The 24170-nt window shown below is 34.5% G+C and overlaps 3 protein-coding genes across 3 annotated transcripts; 2 read left to right on the forward strand and 1 right to left on the reverse strand.

Moving 5' to 3' along the window:
• Window positions 1-13884: 13884 nt before the first annotated feature.
• LOC143611050 (uncharacterized) lies at window positions 13885-14851 on the forward strand. The gene is given in 2 exon segments (XM_077085365.1): window positions 13885-14604; window positions 14656-14851. Coding segments are annotated over 2 exon segments (510 nt in total). The 5' UTR covers window positions 13885-14231; the 3' UTR covers window positions 14793-14851.
• Window positions 14852-17307: 2456 nt separating this feature from the next.
• LOC143611040 (uncharacterized) lies at window positions 17308-18473 on the forward strand. Its single transcript, XM_077085356.1, has 2 exons — window positions 17308-17769; window positions 17871-18473. The coding sequence occupies exons 1-2, from the start codon at window positions 17512-17514 to the stop codon at window positions 18189-18191; spliced, it is 579 nt and encodes a 192-aa protein (XP_076941471.1). The 5' UTR covers window positions 17308-17511; the 3' UTR covers window positions 18192-18473.
• A 1819-nt stretch (window positions 18474-20292) lies between these two features.
• On the reverse strand, window positions 20293-22959 carry LOC143611025 (cysteine protease RD19A-like). Its single transcript, XM_077085346.1, has 4 exons — window positions 22488-22959; window positions 22288-22407; window positions 20851-21097; window positions 20293-20676 (listed from the first exon to the last, which is right to left on the reverse strand). Exons 1-4 carry the CDS (start codon window positions 22914-22916, stop codon window positions 20405-20407), a joined length of 1068 nt encoding a protein of 355 aa, XP_076941461.1. The 5' UTR covers window positions 22917-22959; the 3' UTR covers window positions 20293-20404.
• Between the last annotated feature and the right edge of the window lie 1211 nt (window positions 22960-24170).

Below are 24170 nucleotides of genomic sequence, written 5' to 3' on the forward strand. Positions count from 1 at the left end.
AGCCCCACTTCCTTGTTATGTTTTCGAGGCTGTGTGCATACTCGATGTGATAGTTAATACACTTATCTTAAGTGGTAAGTGTATGCCTTGTATGATTTATGTATGATGATTGTTTGACGGTGCGTGAACGATCTTCGGATATTGCATGTACCGTCAGGTGGTAGTTAAGATATGATTGATAAGTATAATGAAAGATAGGATGTATGTATGAATATATGATGTATGCATAATGTATGTATGTTATGATGATGGTACGTGAACGCTCTTAGGAGATTGCACGTATTGTCAAGGAAATTATGTATGAACAGGTACAGTACAGTTACACGAAACAAAGGGACCAGACCCTAATAATATCTGTGATGTTAGGGACCAGACCCTAATAATATCTGTGATGTTAGGGAACAGACCCTAATAATATCTGTGATGTTAGGGACCAGACCCTTATAATATCTGTGATGTTAGGGACCAGACCCTTATAATATCTGTGAGGTTATAGGGCGAAATGCTCTTTAAAACGTATGATTATGTATGTAAAGGAAGAATGAAGGTAAGAATGAAAGTATATGCACTTACGTGTGTATGTAAGAAAGTTAAGAGGTTAAGTATGAAATGTAAGAAGGTATTGTATGACTATGTAATTAACTAGAACTCACTCAGCGTAGCTGACTTTTAGTATGCACGCAGGTGAGTAGGATGAGGCAGCTCGCTTGAGGAGACACGTGGTACTGAATAAGGGGCTGGCATCGGAAGACTCAAGACGTTTAAGTTTAATGTTTTGTTTATCTTGAAAGACAAGATGTTGTTTTAAGACAAGAGGTGTTTTGTTATAAAATGTTTTATGAAAGCTTTTATATTCCGCGAATGTTTTAATTAACTCTGATATTTAGAACTGCGTTTATGAGTAAATCCAACACGAAAGTAGGGCTACCGGTAACGGGGCCTTACAATGACCGCACAGCTTGTTACCCGCTTACATGTCTCTTTTTTGTTTTCTTTTAAAACAACCACTTTTAAATTAAATAAAGCATTTAACATTATTATTATTATTATTATTATTATTATGGGGCAAACAATGAATTTTATGCCAATTTCTATTTTAACCAATAAAATTTAAATACTTGTATTTAAAACTTGGTTATTGAAACAAATAAAGTGGATACAAAAAATATATATGTAAAAACTAGTGACATAGAAAACACGTAAAGAACGTTTGTTAGATGAACTGAATACTCCTTTTTTGGCGTTTTTGCACTGATGATATCTACTGTTATAATAAACAAAAATGATGTTTGTGTCATATGACACCTAATTGGCTTATTTTTATGCCAAGTGGTACCCTTATCTTACAACATTTAATTCATAATTTTTGAGTTTTTAGCCAAAATGGGTGAGAGGAGAAAAGTATTTACTTAAATGGGTGATTTGAAAAGTATTTACCAAAATAGGTTTTTCTTTAAAAACCTATCTTTTTTCACTCTTAATCTTATTGAGTAAAATAGTTTATATTAAAAAGATTTTATATAAAAAAACATAGATAAAATAAAGAGATAAAAATAATAAAACTCCTTTTTTGGCGTTTTTGCACCGATGATATCTACTATTATAATAAACAAAAATTATGTTTGTGTCCCATAGCACCCAATTGACTTATTTTTATGCCAAGTGGCACCCTTATCTTATAACATTTAATTCATAATTTTTCTAATTAAAACAAATCAATTAAAACTTTCCTTAACAAGCTCTCTTTAGTTTAGACAATTCTTAATATGAATGAAAGACTTGAATTAATTATACTTATTTATATTTAATTTAGGTGTGATGGGCTACATATATACTATTATCTAACCAATACAATAATTTTTCAAAATAATTGTTGTTTTATTTGTTAATTTACCAATTAACAACTTCCAATTAATATGTACTCCGATTACAGTATGTTGATAGAAGTTTTCTAATTGTGAAGCATGGGAAAATTTGAGGGAAAAAAGATCATGGCTTCTTTAGATCTAAGTTTTTTTGCCAATAAAGTTTTTGACAAAAAGAAGGTTTTTGATTTCTATTGAGTGACTCATGTTCATATAATTAACTCTAGCAGCGGGGTGTGCTTTTGTTTTCTTTTCTTGAATTACTAAGTTATGATTATATTTGTAAAGTACACGATTTAGAAAAGTATTTTGAAATTTGATGTTAATGAATCAAACTAATAAGTTATTCGTTGTAGTGTGAACCAAGTTTTTTATTTATATGGAGTTATTTTTGCATAAGCGTGATTATTGGTTGGGCTTTCAAGTCAGTTTTTCAAGACATTCTACTTTCTTTTGAGGGGTAGATGAGTAATTTTATTTTCCACGCATGATATTTAATTTTTGTATATGTAAAGACATAATTAGTAATTTGTTATGATTTGTTTGATGTATATTTGCAGAGAAAAGTTGAATTATATTGTCTCTGTTTTTTTTAGCATTGACTCATTTCGGTATTGCCTTGGATTAATTCAACTACGGCTTATACAACTAAGTTGACCATCTCTAACCATCTTGATAATTTTTTTTCCACATCATCTGTTTCATAGTTCATGGGTCCATATTGAGTATGTCTGATTGAACAACTAATGTATTTATAAGATAATTAATTAATTTATTATACATGTGAATTGTGGTAAAAAGTAGAATCTATCTGAGGTATTATAGTAAATTAGTAAATTGTCATTAGATTTATTTAAACAAATGAAATGTCACTCAAAGTACAAATATAACCCTTTTTTTAACTTACGTTGTTATGTTATATTTGAGTAGGAACATACATACATAAGTTTCTTAAATGTATTTTATGTTTTTATTAGTATTATCAACTTTTATAGTTGATGAAAAATTAGAGTCTATTATGTATAGAAGATTATTTTAAAAAAAGAAAAAGAAAAAAAGGAGAACTGGACAATTAGAAGAGGAACAATTGAAACAACGGGTTAAGAAGTCAACAAAGTGATACTTTTGTATTTAAGATATGAATTTTAGCATTTTAATTTTTCAGCCCGTGTAACACACGGGTTTTTAACCTAGTTTAAGGTAATAAGTAAAAGTTTAAGAAAAATGCTCTTATGCAAGGATGTTCACTAAGGACATGGGGTATACTCTAACCTCTACATAGGTTAAAGTGACATGACACTTTAAAAATAGATTAAACCTCTCCCCACTTGTGTTAAGTGTGTTAAAAGGACCCATGTGTTATGCTTTTAACGGGTTAAAATGAACAATATGTATTAATTATGTATTAATTACTAATTGGTTTGTTATATTAATTATGTGTTAAATGGGTTAAACTATTTCCTTTGGATGACATCAGTGAAAGAGAAAAAAATAAATGATGAGGAATTAAGATGAGTTAGAGTATACCACATGACCTAACGGGAAAAGATATTTCCATGGCACTTTATTGCTTGCGGATGATCTAATGCCACATGGACCAGGGTTTTTTTAATCATAAAAGTAATGGATCATTACCCTACTCATCTACTAGAAAGTGGAAATCATTGGAATTTCTAATTAATCATGCCTCATTTAGTCATGGAAATTGGTATCGTCACTAACTTTACCAATAATTAAATTAGTGAGAGACGAATATTTTGAATACTAGATTGGATCGTGGATTAAAAAGTAAATCGTTATGTCATCGGTTAAATTGCGAGCTAAGAGATTAGATGCTTTAAGAAATTAACAAGAAAAAAATGGTAGAAGACAACCAACAAGTGATTTGGGCTTCAAAACATTGATTGTATTTATGTAAATCCACAGTAGTTTGTCATAAAAGAAGTTGATGGCATACAATATTAACAAATCCATTGTTCTTAATTCCGCTATCAAATCTGATTGCAAAGCAATGTCTGATTCCTGGTCTCATACACGTCAATCAACTATTGGGTATACCTACGAATATCGAGTATACTCGTTCGATAATCAAAATTACCCGTTAGAAGTACCAATTACTTTTTTTACAAGGACTTTTATTTACTCGTTAATTTAATTTTTTATATAATTTAATTACATAGGGGCATTAAAACTGATCATATGCCCAGTCCGTACAAGTCCAGTTACTCGTTCTGTTTGCTTAGAGTTTGCTCGTCATGTTCGAGTTTGTTTGTCATCACTTCACGTATGCTAATATTGAGCCAAAATAGAACTTGCTTATATATAAAAAAGACATAATATTCTGCCCGTCAAACCCTCTCGTCCATTCCTTGATAATTGCCGATATCCACATTTTTTTAAACCCATGCCATCTTCACTTAAGCCCGATATAATTATTTAAGCCCAGTTAACTTTAACCCCAGAGCCCGTCTCACTAATTCGTTAGCCCAATTTAATTTCCTTTCGATTAGGGTTGGTTGTTCACGAGCCGAGCCGAACCGAGCGAAAGCTTGCTCGTTGCTTGGCTCGTTTACAGCCAAACCGAACCGATCCAAACTGGACCAAACATCTAACATTCGAAGCGAGTGAAAATTGAAACGAGCCAAAATCGAATTGGGCATTTTTCGATCGAACACCGAGCATTATTTTATTTCTTTTTCACTTTAAAATTTTCAATAAGAAAAAAGTTTGAAGGTTGTAAATAATATATTTTATAACCAAATTAGTAGTTTTTAAACAAACGTGTAATATGTTGTAAGTTTTTATGTAAAAGAAGTTTGAAGTGAAATATAATGAACATGTAACAAACTTTTAGTATTTTGAAAACTTGAAGCGAACAAATGAAACTTTCGTTGTTTACTCGTTTACAATCGAGCAAAAAAAAAACAAACGTTTTTCGAACAGATTGGACGGCCCTATTTTCAATATCTTCATTTGTGATTAATTGAATTGTCCCATTATGGTATGTTAGCAGCCCAAATTACTTTTTAACTTTTGGCTTCATGGCAAAATCCACAATCACTTAGAATCTTAAAAAGTTTAATAATGACCATTGAAATAAACTAAACTTTTAATAATGTTGAGGAGCATTCTGACTAGAATAAGTGGTTAAATCATATAATTTAGCTAAAAATACATATATTCATAAATTTTATTTTTTTTAATGTCCTACATTTGATTAATATTATAATATCTATTTAACTTATATATTCTAACTAGCTTTTGAACACGTGTATTACACGAGATTAATCAAATGATAAAAATAAATAAAGTCTTTATTTCAATTGTGATTCTCAAAATACTTATAACTTAATTAATGTACAAAGTAAAACTTATGAATTATATTTTTTTTCAGGTCTTATGAATTGTATATTTTCCATATTTCACCCTGTGTACTACACATAATGGAAAATATGAACTTAGTGTAATTTCTTGTGTAACAATATTTAAAAGATAATAATTAATGTGTATAGACAATAATCTAGATCATAATGCCATTAAAAAATTTGCATACCAAAATATATATTTTCTATGAAAAACTACCACCAATCCAATAATTGATTCTATTTAGCATCAACTATTTTTAAATGTGATTATAAAGGTGACATTACAAACCTTAAATAATGAAGAGTTAAGTTCCATTTTTCGTTTATTTTTGTTAAAAAAAAGTGAACTGGTTCATTTATTTTTATAAAAAAGTGGTTCGGTTCATTTATTTTTGTTAAAAAAAGAGGTTTGGTTTGTTTATTTTTTTAAGCAGTCCGGTTAGTTTACTTTTGTTAAAAAAGTAGTCCAGTATGTTTAGTTTTTGTTAAAAAAAATGTGGTTCGGTTTGTTTCTTTTTGATAAAAAAAAGTGGTTCAGTTTGTTTTTTTTAAAGTAGTTTGGCTCATTTATTTTTTACCAAAGGGTTAAGTATATGAGAGAAAAAAACTATTTTATTTTAATGCAAGAAACAAAAAAGTTTGAAAAGTACTAAAATAGCATGATTTTGGAAACATTAGGTGCTTATTTGCGTGAAATTTAAAAAAGGTATTAAAGTTGTATAGTTGGTCAAACTCCGGGTATGAAAGACAGTTAACACAATGATGAATAAAATTCACACTATATTATAACCCAATTGACAAAATAATTTTGACCCATGACCCATGAATATCTAGAATGAATGAGATTAGAGATTAGGATTTAGAAGAAATATAGGTTTAACACCTAAGCTTTAACATTTTCTTTTATTAGTATTTTAAGATATTTCTTTTTTTACTCACAAAATGATAAAAAGAATGGAATAAGTATATGAAGTTAATAATAATCTCTATATGTATGAAATCACTATTCAATCCACATATCAATACTATATTTTAGAGATTCAGATGAAGAATTTGATATCAACCTTCAAAATTTTCTTAAAATATATGATTGGACATGAATTCTAATGTGAATGCTTAAATCTACTATCTCTAAACTATTGTTGGGGTAATGAAAATAAAAACTTCTAATTTACTTTTTAATTTTATTTTTTTTGTTATTTTCTTATTTGTTAAATACTTTTGTCATATTATTACTATAATGTTTTATTTATATGCATATATAATAATATACATATAATATTATGTTCTTAAAGGAATACGAGAGACGGAATTTAAGAATGACTTTTTATTAAACGGTTATGTATTATAATAAAGGAATCAAACACGAGCCCAATAAAAACATTCAAGACAATCTGAAGAAATAATTACATATTTAAGACATACTTAAAGTAATTATAATCCCTCACAAAGTATAATCTTCAAGTGGTATATTATATAGGGTTTGGATCAAATACAAATGAAATTAACGTGCTAAACATGAGAATCAAGTAGAGTAATTATATATATACAAGTAGAGTAATTATGTAATTAATCTATGATAATTACTCTATGATGTAATTACATAATTACTCTACTTGTATATATAATTACTCTATTTGATTATCACGTTTAGCACGTTAATTTCATTTGTACGTTAACCTTCCCCTATTATATATGTGTGTAATGATGAAATATAGTTAGGCCGAACAAATCTTTCACAAAATGATGGTTTGCTTCTTTGGGGACCAATGGTCTACCGGCTACATCAATCACAGCCAAACCTTGTAGAATACGATGTTGAATTATGATGGAATGAAATCCAAACTGTCGGCCATGGAGATAAGACACCAACCTATTTGAATTTGTTACAATTTTGCTTCTAACGAAGCTCCAACCAACAAAGAATCATGAAAGTGTGTTATATAATTGTTTTCCTTCTAAGCTTCAAGCTACCTAAACCACGTTTCTTTTTCAAGTCACTCTCGATGAGGAGTTGAACTCGTTTCAAGATATTAAGGTTGCTTTTGAAGAGTTTAATAGAACACCGAAGTAGACATGTCTCGAGGAACAATAACACGTGTCAAAGAATCAAAACGTACGCCATCTTGTCATTCATTGAATATCTAAGGGTGCGAATGGTGCCCCTTTCAAGTACCCTAAGTTTCACAAATCGTACACCGTCATGTCATTTACACTCTAAACTATCCTAAAACCTCTTTATCACATACAACACTTCTCTCTCAAGTATCCTAAAACTATTTTCTTTTTTTCTTATATACTTTTAGGACCATGGATATATATATATATATATATATATTTATTGCTTATTCTTAGAGGTTCATTCCAAGTTTTGAGCATAATTCAATCTATCCTTAGACAATGGTCCCGTGGTTCTAAGTATCCTCGTTAGGTTCCAAACCGGTCATCTCAAGTAACTTGTACATGCTAAAGTTATGTAAAAATAAAGTTGCCGTTCGAACAAAATTTTAAACCTCTTTACTTTGCTTGCAAACGATCCGATTGGCTAAGGCCGACTCATCTAACTTGGGCTACCTTGACTTTGGCTTCATAGCTCGACAAAGCTTGTCAATCTAGACTAGCTTGAATAATATATTCAATAAACAAAACTCATTTACAAGTATACGAATTTACCGAAAGACAAAAACTAGCTTAGTTAAAGACAGAATTACAAAAATTGTCTTTTATGTTTACCCCAAATTTCACTCGTGGTCCTTTATCTTCTAAATTAATGTATATTGTCCTTTACGTTTCAGAATCTTACATCGTTTGTCCTTTAGGCCTAACTCCGTTAAAAATCTTCGTTAAGTTGTGTCACGTGCTACTCACGTGGGTGTATAACCGTAATTTTTTATAAATTGTTGAACGATCGAGGTTGGATTGGGTTTAAAATGGGGGGAAATGTGAAGGGAGTCTGAAATTACGGTTATATATACCCCCACGTGAGCAGCACGTGACACAACTTAACGAAGATTTTTAACGGGGTTAGGCCTAAAGGACAAATGATGTAAGATTCTGAAACGTAAGGGACAATAACCATCAATTTAGAAGATAAATGACCATTAGTGAAATTTGATACGGATTCGTATACGAGTGGACGCTAGAAATCTAGCTTGAACGATAAAGAACAATTATGTTCTAACAAATAGAAAACTTTTCTTTTTCAAAATAATAACTTAACATCCAACCAATGGTTACAGACTTGCTCGTGCAACAATTTAATTTGGTTGGCCCACTCCTCCCCATCTGCACAGAAAGGGCTAAGATCTTGCAATGGTGCCAAGTCAATAAGGGTAAATGGGTTGCGCCCGTAAACAACAAAGAAGGGACTGTGGCCCGTGGCACTGTGGTTTGACCGATTAAAGGCGAACTCTGCTTGAGGAAGAACAAATCACATTTCTTTGGATTATCGCCCACCAAACTACGAAGGAGGTTTCCTAAACTCCGATTAGTAACTTCGGTTTGTCCGTCGGTTTGGGGGTGGTGGGAGCTACTAAATTGTAGCTTCGCTCCCAAGCGTTTCCATAAAATACGCCAAAAGTGACTAATGAATTTCACATCCCGATCTGACGTAATTGTTTTGGGGACACCATGCAAACGCACGATCTCATCGAAACAGAGTCGTGCCACTTGTGAAGCATCGTACGTCTTGACACATGGTAGAAAATGGGCCATTTTAGAGAAACGATCAACAACAACCATGATTAAATCTTTTTTTCGTTGTGTCAGAGGCAGGCCCAAAACGAAGTCTATACTAACATCCTCCCATGGCCGTTCGGGAGTAGGTAACGGAGTGTAAAGACCTTGGTTCGTATGATGTGTTTTGGCGACGTGACATGTACGACACCGTTTCAAAATTTTTGACACGTCGTGACTGAGCTTTGGCCAAAAAAACCGGTCTTGCACCAAGGCGATTGTTTTGTCACGCCCAAATTGTCCTGCTAAGGCTCCTTGGTGATACTCAAGAATGATCGCCTCGCGAGATGAAGAGAACGGAATGCATAGACGAGCTCCCTTGTAAAGTAGGCCATCCCGGCGCACGAAATCTCGATATGGCGTTGAGGCACTTTTGGCCCAAGCGTCACAAAAATCAGGATCATCTTGATACAAAGAAGACAAGGATTTAAAACCCACCACCTCAAAAGCGATCGAGGTCATAAGGGCCGGGCGACGACTCAAGGCGTCGGCCACGGAGTTTGCTGCACCGGACTTGTGTCGAATAACAAAGTTGAAATCTTGTAACATCTCAACCCATTTAGCATGTCGTGGGTTAAGTTTTGTCTCCCCCTGAATGAATTTTAAAGCCTGTTGGTCGGAGTAGAGAATAAATTCGCCCGGGAGAAGATAGTGTCGCCAATACTCGAGACTTCGAACGATAACATAAAACTCCTTATCATATGTACTATACCGGCGTCGAGTGTCGCTCAATTTCTCACTAAAATATGCAATAGGCCGTTGTTGTTGGCTCAAAACGCCGCCAATACCTACGCCCGATGCATCGCATTCAACCTGAAAAACATGCTCGAAATTGGGAAGGGCAAGAACCGGGGCTTGTGTGACAGCGAGTTTGAGTGTGTCAAATGAGCGTTGCGCTGTGAACGACCACTCAAACTTTTGGCCTTTTAAGAATTCTGTGATAGGAGCCATGATGGTACTAAAATTACGAATGAATCGGCGGTAGAAGGAGGCTAACCCATGAAAACTTCGAACATCATGAAGCGAGGTAGGGGTCGGCCATGTGGTAATTGCCGATACTTGAGTCATCCATGCGAATGCCCGTACCTGATACAAGATAACCCAAAAACACAACCTCGGGTGTGAGAAAGTGGCACTTTTTACCATTGGCGTATAGCTTTTGTTGCCGGAGAACCAAAAAATGTCGCGGAGGTGGACCAAGTGTTGCTCGACATTATTGCTAAAAACCAAAATGTCGTCGATATAAACGACGACGCATCAACCGATGAAGGGCTTAAAGACATGATTCATGAGGCGCATAAACGTGCTAGGAGCATTAGACAAACCGAATGGCATGACCATCCATTCATATAACCCGTCATGCGTTTTAAACGTTGTTTTCCATTCGTCACCGAGGCGCATCCGGATTTGGTGATAGCCGCTGCGTAGATCGATTTTAGAGAAGACCGAAGCACCGTGTAAATGGTCAAGTAAATCATCAAACCGGGGTATTGGGAAACGGTATTTAATCGTGATTTTATTAACTGCACGACTGTCAATACAAATGCGAAACATGCCTCCTGGTTTTGGAACCAAAAGAGCCGGTACGGCACATGGTTTCATGCTCTCGCGGATAAGACCCTTATCTAAGAGCTCAGTTACTTGGCGCTGGAGCTCTTCAAACTCTTGCGGATTCATGCGGTAAGCTGGTTTGTTTGGAATGCTAGCACCGGGAAGAAAATCAATACAATGTTGGATATCACGCTCGAGGGGGAGACCGGCTGGGATATCATCAGGAAACACATCCGGAAATTCGGTGATTAACGGTTGGACTGCAACCGAAACTATTGGGATGAGTGGATTCCACAAAGGTAACAATTTGTTTGTTGGGGCATTCCCGTTTGAAATGCCCAATACCGTGGCATTTATGACAACGATTGTTATTAGTGCCGGATCCTGTAGTGGGTACCGTTGCCGGTGGGTCGGCTTTAATTGGGCCGATCCGAGAGGAAATAGGTGGAACAGTCCCTAGACGGGTTGGAAAACGCGAGATACCCGCTTTTGATTTTGACGCTAACTGTTTTTCGACCCGCTTTGCTAAGCTGCACACATCATTAAACGACCAATATTGTTGCAATAAAACCACATCGGAAATTTCGGACCGAAGGGCGCCCAAGAAACGGGCTAGTATCTGTTCCTCCGCTTCTTCGATCCCACACCGCATACGTAACTGTTCAAACTCGGTGATAAAGTCCTCAACCGAAAGTGAATTTTGTTTAAAATTGTGGTAGTCTAAGAAAGCATCTTGTTTGTGATTAACTGGTAAAAACTTGGAACGCATTAAGCGTTTCATCTTGTCCCATGTCTCCACCTTCCGTTTACCCTCCCGATGACGTTGGTGTTGTAAGTGTTCCCACCATAAAGAAGCATGTTTCCGTAAACGAATAGCGACAATTTTTACCTTTATGTCATCTGGAATTTGGCAAAGGTCAAAGACGCGTTCAACAGTATGGAGCCAATCAATAAAGTCGTCGGGTTGCAAGAGACCCTCAAACTCGGGAATCTCGGTCCGAAGACCCAAAGAACGCAACGGATCAACCGGAGGGGGGTTATGAACATGGCGGTGTGGACGACGGCCAAAAATATTGTAGTCATCGACATCGTCCCAAACGTCGGTTTCCGTTTCGGACTCGTCTACTAGTGGTTGTTGATTCAATTCGAGTTCACGAACCCGTTGTTGCAATCTTTCGATCTCAGCGTCACGTGGGTCACGTTGAGCATGCCCGTTGCCTCCGGCGGCGAATCTACGGTGATGACGACGATCTCCCTCACGATCTGACATTCTGAGTAACCTGAGGCTGCTGATACCACTTGATACGGATTCGTATACGAGTGGACGCTAGAAATCTAGCTTGAACGATAAAGAACAATTATGTTCTAACAAATAGAAAACTTTTCTTTTTCAAAATAATAACTTAACATCCAACCAATGGTTACAGTTCTTAAATAGAGATTTTTGAAAATATAAACTTGGAAACAAAGAGACGGTAACTAATGAAAAGATAATGACTGAAAATAAATAAAACATAAATGGTTGGTTGAATGTGGATAATGAACCGGCACCGATCCTAGCCACGGGTTGCTGGGTCGGGTCCTTGATCCTCATCTTCGGGCGAGTCAGGATCCATATCAAATTTGGGGTAAACATATAGGACAATTTATGTAATTATGTCCTTAGTTAAATAACTTAAAAGGTAATACGATTCAACGAATAGATTAGTTACCTACAGTTATATATATATATATATATTTAGATCTATTAGCTCACACATCTTCTAAAACTACAAATTTATCTAAGATGAGACTAGAACCTTTAATCACTTAGGGAAGAGCACCTTATCACTTAGCTGACTTCTACATGTTTAATTAGTTTGATTTTCAAAAAAATTGGGTGTTTTATAGCTCACCTGTAGATGTGACTTACTTGGAGGCACATTTTTTTTCCTTAAAACGCATAAAAGGGATTATGTGAGTGATGCGACAGGGGAAAGAATTACGGGGCGATTTTAGAGCAGTTTTTTCATTGTGAGAGGGGCAAAACCCATACAAGAGTGGATGAGGTGCTAGCATTTTTAAGCTTCTCGTTATGGATGCTATAACGCAAATAGAATCTAACCTATCTATAACTAACTAATCTAAATGAACACTAGCTTCTAGTAAATAGAGTTAAAAGTAAACAAGATTAATTATCACCTCACATAAAAGGGTTGAGATCAGCTAGCCAGATTTGTTGATGGTTATACTTTTTGTCTAGATTCTTAAAGGGTTGCTGCTTCTGAAAGAAAAAGGTACATAATGGTTAGTGGTTACTAGGTGGGCACATGCTATGGGTATGCACTGTATCATTATAAGATAAGGTAACTGGACCGACAATATAAATGTAGAACATCAAAATCTTTTTAACTTTATAAACAAGAGGTAAAAGATAAAGGATATCATGGTAACTTTAAAGCGTTTTGATATTGTACTCCTCCCTGTATATTTGTTAGCGGGTCATGTATATTATAGGGAGTAAAGAAAGAAAATATTTGAGAAGACACTATATTTGAGAAGATAATGTTGAGAAGACACTATTTAGTGTTGGCTACCACGCATTAGTTTTTTAATAATTTTTGAAAGTATTTGCGATTATATGAGAAATAAATTATTTTATTTAATTAAAAAAAGAATGAAAATGAAGATTTTTTATGTAATTTATTGAATAAGGAAGGGGAGACTACTTCCCCGTCACATATATAAAATAAATGATATCATTGTAATTTCAAAGTATTTTGATAATTGACATTGTACTTAAATATATATACTACATACACGTTATCTACTTCTCCATCACATAAATAAGGACATCATTTTAATTTTAATGTGTTACTATTGTATTGAAATACTGCATATATGTTATCCCACCACATAAATAAAAAGAATGATATCATTATAATTTTAAGTGATTTAATATAATATTGAAATACTACATATATATGTTATCCTACTGCATAATTAATAGAAAAGGACATCATTGTAATTTTAAAGTGTTTTGATATTGTATTGATATACTACATATATGTTCCCCCACCACATAAGGAAGAAAAGGATATCACTGTAATTTTAATGTGTTTTGATATTGTATCGAGAATTGAATAGTTCATAATATGTTCTCCCATCACATAGTAAATAACTAAATATAGTAAAGGATATCTATCAATGTAATTTTAAAGTGTTTGATATTCTATTAATGAAATACTACATAATATGTACGTTCTCCCAAGTCCCATCACACACATATATTGATATATATATACAACAAAAGATATCAATGTAACTATAAAGTGTGTTGATATTGTATTGAAACACTACATAATTTGTTCTCCCACCACATAACTAAAATAAAGGATACCATTGGAATTCTAAAGTGTTTTGATATTGTATATGTATATTTAATCTCCCTAACAAAATGGCTTTTGCATGCCTGCAAATTGCAGGAGCTTTGTAGCACACTACTCCATTATTTTACTCTGTTTGTATACTTGCATGCTTGTAAACTTTTGCTACAAGTCATTGGATTGGATTGTGAAAGGGGACAGAGTGTATATTAAGCCACCCCACCCTGTCTCCATGATTTTGATTTTGGGTGGTGGGGTAAGTCTAGTTGGCAGTAGGGTACTACTAACACTTTGACCTTTATAAATTGAGGACTTCAAGGACTACAGGACATGTTGGATTTGGATCAAATATGAGGGTGGTAATAGTAACATTTTCGTGGATTCTTATGTTCTTTTTCACAGGATTGCTGTTTCATAGGATTGATGTTACATCTCTAGATTCTTCTAGAAGTGAAGGACTTCAAGAAACAAGAAACCAAACCACCAATAGTGTAGTGATCAACAACAAAGGTAAAGCAAGTAATGGTGGTGGTTATGGTTGGGGGTTTGGTTGGGGATGGGGTGGTGGAGGTGGTGGCGGTGGCGGTGGGGGTGGTGGTGGAGGGGGAAAAGGAGGTGGTGGTGGTGGTGGAGGAGGAGGCGGGGGTGGGGGAGGTGGATGGCGGAGATGAGGTTGTCGAAAACATCCAAGAAAGAGAAACCGCCACCATTATGTTCAACATGGTGAGCATAGGAACTTTAATCCTACCGGAGAAAATTATTATGTGATTGGAGAGTTTGCCGAGTGCATGGGAGAAGGGCAATGTAAAGGGATGAGATTGGATTGCCCGCTTCATTGTGGCGGCCCGTGTTTCTATGACTGCACTTATATGTGCAAGCCTCATTGTCGTCGTGGCAGCCACCATCACTAACAAACCCTCCTATGGTCACCTTCAAGTTTTTCATTTCTCTTTTTCATTTTCATGTCATTCATTTGATTGCAAGTTTTAAGGTTACCTTATGATTTTCTTGTTTTATTATTCTTGGATAAGCTAGATTGGTTTGTGAAGCTAGCATTGCTTGTTGTTATGATTTTGACTAATTTGGTGTTTCACTTGGCTGGGATATGGTTTATTGCTTTTTAGTATCTAATGTAACGAAGTTTAAAATCTATCTATGATTTAACTTTTTAACTAACTTTGAGTTTGTTTTTAGGTTGGTGATGTGAACTCCTCTAGCTAGTAAACAAGATAGTGTGACGTTGGTTAAGGTGTTGTATGGGTTTGTGTGTTTCGTAAGGCCTAAAAGAAGTTAAGAGCCCATGACAAGTAACTAACATATGTCACTACTCACAAATAAGAAAAATAGCTACGATAACTTTCTTTTGTATACACCTATACATAAAAGTTTACAAGTAGTTTCTATCTAATTCACTAATCACTACTAAAGTTAGGGGCCAATAAATAACTTGCCATTTTGTAAGCCACCTTTATATCGATGACCTTTTTCGAATATTCTTAAAAGGATGAATTTATTCCCTTTCCTTTTGAGAATGTATGATTAAAACTTTGAATTATAATAGTTCAAGCTTAAAGAAGCTAAATGTCTTGCGCCCTCGGTTGTTCGAGGGCCGATCACTTTGTCTTGCTTATAGAATTATAGTTAAGATCACTGGTTTCGTTTAGTCTAGGACTCATCAGACTAGCGACAACAACTCACGCCTAGTGATGCGTTTGGTATGGAAACACATCTTAACATGATCACGTCTCCATCCCACTGAATGATTCAATGACACCCTTTTGCTTTGTAATGAGAAGGAAATTCATCTAACAAAAAGTTATAGTAGACCAAACGACTCGGGTAGAGTGTAACTATACTACCGCCTATCGAATACAAGATTAGTTTTTATAAATTTTTGTTGAATCGAGTTTGAGTGTGCTATTAAGTGATCCTCATCCCGACAATTCTAAACTGATACCATATGTTTTACAAGCACTAGAACTGAATATATTAATATTGTATATATAATTTTTAAATTTTTTTGAAACATAAAACTATTAATTAAAAATTTATAAAGAATAAAAGTTATACTTGACTATTTTGATATCTGAAATCCTTAGATGATATACAAATTACCAAAGAGCATCTCGAATTCGATTTATTACCATCCAGATTACCACAATGATTTTTGTTATTGTATAAGAGCACAATCCCAAATGAAGTTCTTCTTGGATAAAGACACCTTGACGATGTCTATGATCCAGTACGTGCCCTTTATCTTCGTATCCTCTTAATAAACTCGTATATGATGTACGAGCATTCAAGTCAAAGTCTAATATAATCTTGATGTGACTGAATTCGGCACATTATTTCAACTTGATATTGATATGATAATAAAATTTCATGAAACTGAACCACTTGTTTTATAATTTAATAAGTTATTTAAATGTTAATCATCCTTTAATTGATATTAAATATCTCTTAAAACATTATGTAATTTTACACTGGGGTTTAGTAGGTGAAATAACATGACATAAATCTTTTTTTTTTTTCAAATTATTCTTTTATTCAACGTACCAGATAAATATTTTAATAACTTGGAGCATGATTTTGTTTTATATATATTGTTAAAAAGACTAGAAGAATATATACTAGACAATATTGCACAAGTTACATATAAGGAGAAAGAACACCAATCTAATAAAGACAAATTACATAATTTCACTCTTTTTTCTAATCCAAGTCATGATTAAAGCTTGATTTCCTCCGTCATTTTCAGAGTTGAAAGAATATAGTTTTTGAAAAGTAAGATGTTTTGAGCTTTTCAAATCACCCAAACATTGAATAGTTTTTCCTTTTCAAATCACCCAAACCTCTTGGAAGATGGAGAGACCAAGAGACCACCTTATGCGTCGAGCCAATTCCAAATGGCCACTAAAAATGATCACCTCCTCTTCAACTAACTATATCATTCTTCAATCAAAGCGGATTAAATTCAACGAACACAATTTACCCATTTGAAAATGTCTCACGGATCTCCCAAACCAGCCTCAACATGATTTCCTAACCAAAATATCCCTCATGGTAACATTAACATATATCCATCTTCAGAACTGGAAAAATTCCCCAAATGACTCATTAGAAGAGATATTCCAAAAATTGGACGCGTGAATTTGAAAGCCATCACTGAGATTCAACAACCAATTAAAAACTGATACGTGGCTCTCAATTCTATCGTCGTGATGTGATTTGTGACCATTCTCATCGTAAAGATGAGATTGAGAGCCACGTGCCAGATTTTAATTGGACCGTTCAAATTATAACATTGACTTTCAAATTTATATTTGAAGATAAGTTGAGACGGGTTATTTTGAAAAATTTCCAATTCAAAAAGCCTTTTAATCAGAATAAGTGAAGATGTCAATCTCCTTGATATATAAAAAACATTAATGATTAATCTGTTTTAAAACTATGAATTGAACACGTTGGCTGACCAATAGAGTTGCAGAAAACATCCACATAGCCGAACACCATAAAAACACGACACGTGGCAGTAACTATCTTATTAAACACGATACAGAGCCTTTAAAGTTTTCACTTCCCAGAGAACAAAATAAAATAGACAGTTAACAAATCCATCCCAACTCAAAAATGGCAAACAAATCTGTGATCATGGCTTCATCATCATTCACCGGAGAAGCCTTCGAACCGATCTACGTTGACGTCTCCGACTCCGATTCCTGGCAGGTCATCGACCCGTCCGATTCCGACAGCGGAGAAGACTTCTCGTTCGACGAAAACGAGGATGGATCATCGGATTCCGATGATGCTCTTCAACATCGGTTTGGGTCTCCGTCATCTGACATATCTATGCAGTCTTTAGCAGATGAAATCACTCATCACTGTCAGGTAATAATAATAATAATAATAATAATAATAATAATAATAATAAGTGGGTCTGTTTTCAATTTGAATTTTTGAGTTAGATCTGAGTTTAATTGTACGGACAGGAACTTCAATACCCATATGAAATCAATCACAATCGTGAAACAATTGATGACGTCACCGTGACGAAAGATGGTGAAGAAGATCCTTACGAATCGGATGAAGATGAAGAAGAAGATGATGATTTGGATTTGGATTTGGATTTGGATGATGAATTGGTGCCGAAATGGTTGAATAATAAGTTCGAGAGGCAGAGGATGAGGAAATTGGGGAAAAAGGTGTACCCGAAGATGAAGAAATCGAAACGATTGGTTTGTCAGTATAATAAACCTGGGTGTGTTCATGGAAAGCATGGATTGGGAATGAAGCATAATCTTATTTGGTAAGGTTTTGGTTCTGGATGGTTTCGATTATGTTCATTTGATGTTCGGTTTGAATTGGATGATGGTTTATTATGTTAATTTGAAATGTACAGCAGTTGTTTAGGGTTATTGAAGTTGGGTTCTTTTAGATCTGCAATGTATATATGAATTAATGAATTGTTATCTGTTCAAACTTCAAATTGCATTATCTTATGGTTTCTTTTCGACTAGTTAGTAAATCGAATGCTTAGTTTTATCTGTTTTCTTTACAATCTTCAATGACAAAAGTTGATCATTTGGATGGTTTTCGTTATTTCATATACATTATGTTGAGAATTGAACTTGTTTGTTTTAACCGAATTAGTGCAAACTAATGAAAAACCGTCGATATTTGTCTCTTCTCGTCTTGTTTTACTGACCGGCCAATTTTTTGTTGTAGCTGACGGTCTAGTCTGGCTACTACATTTACTGGCCGGTTAATTTTAAGACGGGTCTGGAACCACTGTCCGTGGTAACATGAGATATTATGGCCTTTCATAAACGGATACCACATATTTGGGACAAAATTTGTATATGGTATGTTAGGCACTTTCCTGTCAATTGCCAAACATTTGGGTGGTTTTGATGCAATGAAGTAGGATAGATGATAAAGATAATGATTTGAACATGTATGGTAACAGTTTTAAAACATGTAAAGACTTTTTGCACCGGATTATCAAAGTTGGGCTTGGACGCTTGGTATACAACAAATTTTCATTTTTTTTAAGAAATTGATTAATTATCGACATGGTAAACTATGAATTACTGAGTTTATTATAATACTTTTTTTTTATAAACCAGTTTGGGTGTTTAAATGCATTTGGTTACATTTTGTGTGATTTTCATTTTACTGACTGGACTTATCGCTTTGACGGCCATTTTGTATAGAGGTGCACAAAAAACCCGAACCCGGAACCGGACCCGAAATAAATACCCGGAACCGGTTTTTCTAATACCCGGGTTTTTAATACCCTAACCCGAACCCGACCCTACCCGTAGGGTACGGATAGGGTATGCATTTTGGCACTAAAACCCGAACCCGAACCAGACTCGATTTGTACCCGGTAATACCCGAAAACCCGATTTGTATCCGGTAATACCCGAACCCGGAACCAAGGTTGTCCAATACCCGAAACCGGGTATTTCAAATACCCGATGTATACCCAAAAAATACCTTAAAAATACCCCTAAAAAGTGTAAACTTTTAAAAAAATCCAATCTATATAAAAAAAATACAGGAAAAAAACCCGTAAATAGAGTTTTTTCAATACCGATAATAGGGTATTCAAATACCCGGTTTTAGAATACCCGGTTCTATACCCGACCCGAACCCGATGCATAGGGTATGATTTTTAGAGACAATACCCGATTATTACCAATACCCGGTCATACCCGTACCCGGTTCTATACCCAAACCCGGGTATTTAGAAAACCCGATTTGTGCACCTCTAATTTTGTATGTGTAACGCTATGTAAGTTTTTTTTTTTCGATCAAACAAAATAAAAAGCAGTTTAATGATAACTAACAAACCACAAACTCGACAATATTAGCGAATAAGAGAGTAATAAGAGAATGGAAATCTTTATGTCAGAGTAAAAGTTAGTTGTTATTGATAGTGACGAATAAGAGTTAATTGTCATTGCTAGTGACAAATAAGAGGTAATTGGCATTGATTGTGGCGAATAAAAGTTAAATTGACATTGTTAGGGACAAATAAGAGTTAAATTGCAATTGCTAGTGACGAATAAGTGATTTACAATACTGACTGTCCTACACCCCTATTGTTCTCTTATTCGTCAATATTAACCCCAAAAACCCCATTTTGATTAAAAACCATACCCAACACCCCTTGTGATTAATTTTTGAAATAAACACCATTAAAAAAAAAAGTTCCAAAAATACCTTGTTTTTGTTTATTTTGTTAAATCAGTACATGTAATCATCAAAGGATTTGGATTGCTGGAAGAACCATGCAGTATGGTTCCAATTTGGTTTAGTCAGGAGTTTTTGCTATAATTCATTACACCATTATCCATACCATATATAATAACAAAAGCTACTTATCCCAGTTGATAAACGACATTCAATAGTTTTTATTGTTGTATCGAACTAAGAAACAAACTATAATTAATTAGATATGTCTATCAACAATTAATAAAACATGTATAGTTGTAGACTATCGAACAATACAATAGTGCTAGTGTCGGTCAACTGCAACGACAGTAGAAACCATGGAATCCACACCACATACGTTATGGCCTTTACAAATCTTATAATATCCATTTTCTCCCCATTTTGGTCCCCAAGAATTCTTGATGATCCAGTATGGTTTGTCCTTCATTCTAATAGGTGAATGTTCACCCGAACCATACCCGACCATTAACACGCCATGGTCTAACCTCTTTGAGCATACATATGGACAGGATACTCCCCCAACATAGGTTTGCATGTAAACCGCATTGATAGCCACTGCATTTGAACAAAATCATTAAAATGTTAAATGTCTGGTTTGAAATTTTACAATTTATAAGTAACAAATTTCATATAAGTTTTTTAAACTAGTAAGAGTTATATATATTATAAGCTCATTGGGCAAATTAGCGAATATTAAACGAAATGTAATGTGTAAATAATGATGCATACCGGCAAGAGGACCATGTGTGACGAGGTTAGCAGCAATCTGGTCTTCGTCAAGGGACACGACACTGAAATTACGGACAGATGCTACAACCTTATTTTTATCAAATTTGCAGCTCCCACCGTCTGATCCTGTGTACGGGTAATCTTTTTCCCTCATAAGCCCACCGGCTTTGAGAGTGTACTCAAAGGCACTATTCATAAGACCTCCATCACACCCGGAATCACATGATCCTTCTTCTTCTGGGTCACACTTCAGATGATACCAAACTTATCAGTGGGTTAAAGCTTATACTTTATATGCATAAAATAACAATTGTATATAATTAACCTAATCAATCAACTCAACATTAAAACCAAACTTCAATTTTTATAATTTGAAATAATGATATACGGAAAAGTGTTATGTTATAATTATTTTATCTAAACATCATCATCGTCGTTGTCATCATCATCATCATCATCATCGTACTCAGTATATCCCACCAATAGCAAACTTATGATAGGGTCTGAGATAGGTAAGATCTAGACAACCTTAGTTTAAACATATTGTTGTTTATTCTCCTAAGTTTAAAACATATCATATATCATTATTTATTCTCCTAAGATGTACACAGCCTTATTTTATCTAAACATATTGTTGTTTATTCTCCTAAGTTTAAAACATTTCAAATATTATACATAGCTCAGGATATGATTGAGTTAATTACATGAAATGAGCTTAAATCCGCGGACATCCAAAGTCGGCTAACCAAATTAGCTAAACCATTTTCTATGATAACCCTATTTCGTTTTCTACTACTATTATTGCTAGTTCTAGTTATGCCTTTGTTTCATATACATATTTTATGCTATTTGTATTTTATAACAAGAGGGCTTTTGAACCGATTGTCACACTAGCAACAACCTCAATTGATAAATTAAAGCTAGGGCCCTGTTATTCCTACGTCACCCCAATCTCAAATAAACAACCCGTTTCAAACGGTCATTTGACGAATCCTGAAACAACTATTTGAATATGTTTTGACATATTACCAAACGGCCATTTGAAAATGGTGTTGGATTAGATTAAACTATAAACTAATCAGTTATGTCAATCTAACCGAAATGGGTTAAGTATCACTCCCTCCGTACCTTTTTAACTGTCATGGTTTGAAAAACACAAAATTCAACTTAAGATTGAATTATTAATTTTTTTGCTTACTAAATGACAATAATACCCTTAGAAATTGAATCAATCAAATATTGTTTATTAATGTTAGTCACTTGGTTGTGTGTGTTTAAGGGTATATTTGGAAATTAACTAATAAATTTTGAAAGTGTACATTTGTAATTGAACAAATAAAAAAGAATATGAACACTTTTAATAGGACGGAGGAAGTATCTCATAACCAAACAGAACCGACAAGAAACACAGCCAATTAAAGTCCAAAAGAATCAAACCTCATGATCACAATCAACAAGTTGCTGCTCGCTAAGGCTTTCAAGCTTTCCCGTAGCAAGAAAATTCGCACCTTCTAACGCCCCAGTCGTACTAAACGACCAACACGACCCACACGAACCCTAATTAACCACATTCACAATTCCAATTAGAAACCCTAATTATAATCAACATAATAACAATTAACAACATTAACATATACCTGATCCTTTACATCAGTAACAGCACCATGATCTCTCCAATCAAAATCCGCCGGCAAATCCGTCGTCGGAAGAATCGGAGCTTTACTCGCGTCGTCAGGAAGCCTGAGACGAGACCTCAGTCCGAGATGCTTTCGGAACTCTGATGACGTCATGTCGAAGAACTTAGTGACGCCATGGACAGCCGTTGGATCAAGCTTCTGGTGACGCCTTGCGCGGCGCATGTTAGTCTTGAAAACGGTAAATCTGTAATCATGCTCCTCTTGTGACGCGTACGATTTGCCAAACTGTCGCTTGAACACGCCGAAGTGGTGCTGGTACTCATCTGAACCGGTGACCTGACGGATGATGACGTCATCGCCGGTGGCTGAGACCGAAGATGAAACTGCGAGAAGAGATATTACAACGACAATAAGAAATTGTAGATTCATTATTATTAATTACGCTTTCAATGGTGAAGTGATTTGTTGGGTTTGTTATGTGTATGTATACTATGTATGGATTGTTCGTCGTCTACGTGAAGAGCAAGGGAGGTTTATTATTAATATTAACCGTGAGAGGACACGTGGAAGTTTTTAATTGGTGGAGGTTGCTTGTTGGGTCGGTTATTCTTTATCTGTGTGATTGGACCGACCCGAATAAGATTCATAAAGCGGGAAAAAGGGTAGTCAGTTACGTGGAATAAAATACAGAGTTGGGCCCTAGCAAGTTGCTAGTCACAAGTCACAGCCCAACCACAATAAGCAACAAACCGGTTTACTAGAACCTGACCTGGTTACATCACATTCATTCTTTTATGATAACGAAATCCTATCCCGGACCTATTTTTTATCCAACATCGCAAAATCTAACACAATGCTGGATAATAATATAATATAATGTCAAGGGAAAAAAAACACAATGAAGAAAATAAACAAAAAACACAATGATAAATAAAAATACACACAATGATCTAAATAAGTTCTAAAATCTACATGCTAGAAACCGAAAAGCGAAAACTTAAAATCTAATATCGTAGAGTTTAATGAGATGGCTCTAACGTCGCTAGTTTGAGTTATTCAGAGTCAGTTTAATACGCTTCCTAGTTTAAAAACAATATGTATTTGAATCCAAACCTCACGTATAAATGCTTTATGTTGTTTTTCCGTAGTTTTCAACATGGCCTATAAAGTGGTGGGCGTGAGATTGTAAGTGTTGAGTTTTTAATATGAATTTTTTTCAAACAAAAATTTAGAATGTTTAAAACACAATTGACAATCTTTTAATTCTCATCTCATCACAACTATCATCGTATTATTGAATTCTCTTTCATATAAGGGCCTATTTTTCTAGTCATGGCATCTGATACCCACATTCAAAAATTTCAAAAATATACTATTTACATTAAAAAAATTATGAAGTTTAACATTATATTTATAAATTATGATCATTAATACATGCCTTCCAAAGTAAAAGACAAAACAAAAGATCATAAGGTCCATAACTATATATAAACATTTGGAAGCAATATTTAGTCCTGATCATTGTTTGAATTAAAGAGTTGAAGTTATCCATCACGTTTACTTAGTAATCAAGATTTGTATCGATAGAGTTGGTGGTCTATTGGTAAACCCTTTGAGAAGCCTTTAAACACCTTAGGTTGGATGGGTTTGCAAGATCTTAGGTTCAAGTATCACAGAAAACAA

This window comes from Bidens hawaiensis, unplaced genomic scaffold (assembly GCF_021521415.1).
Source record: "Bidens hawaiensis isolate Kalapana, Puna unplaced genomic scaffold, B.hawaiensis_p1.1 tig00029003_1, whole genome shotgun sequence".
NCBI lineage: Eukaryota > Viridiplantae > Streptophyta > Magnoliopsida > Asterales > Asteraceae > Bidens > Bidens hawaiensis.

Bases quoted from the DNA above. Each gene is read 5' to 3' on its own strand.
- LOC143611040 (XM_077085356.1), top strand. From the start codon at position 17,512: ATGGCAAACAAATCTGTGATCATGGCTTCATCATCATTCACCGGAGAA. The intron at 17,770-17,870 runs GTAATAATAATA...TTGTACGGACAG, and splicing joins AAATCACTCATCACTGTCAG to GAACTTCAATACCCATATGA.
- LOC143611025 (XM_077085346.1), bottom strand. From the start codon at position 22,916: ATGAATCTACAATTTCTTATTGTCGTTGTAATATCTCTTCTCGCAGTT. The intron at 22,408-22,487 runs GTATATGTTAAT...GTGGTTAATTAG, and splicing joins TTACTGATGTAAAGGATCAG to GGTTCGTGTGGGTCGTGTTG. The intron at 21,098-22,287 runs GTTTGATTCTTT...TATCATCTGAAG, and splicing joins TTGTTGATTGTGATCATGAG to TGTGACCCAGAAGAAGAAGG.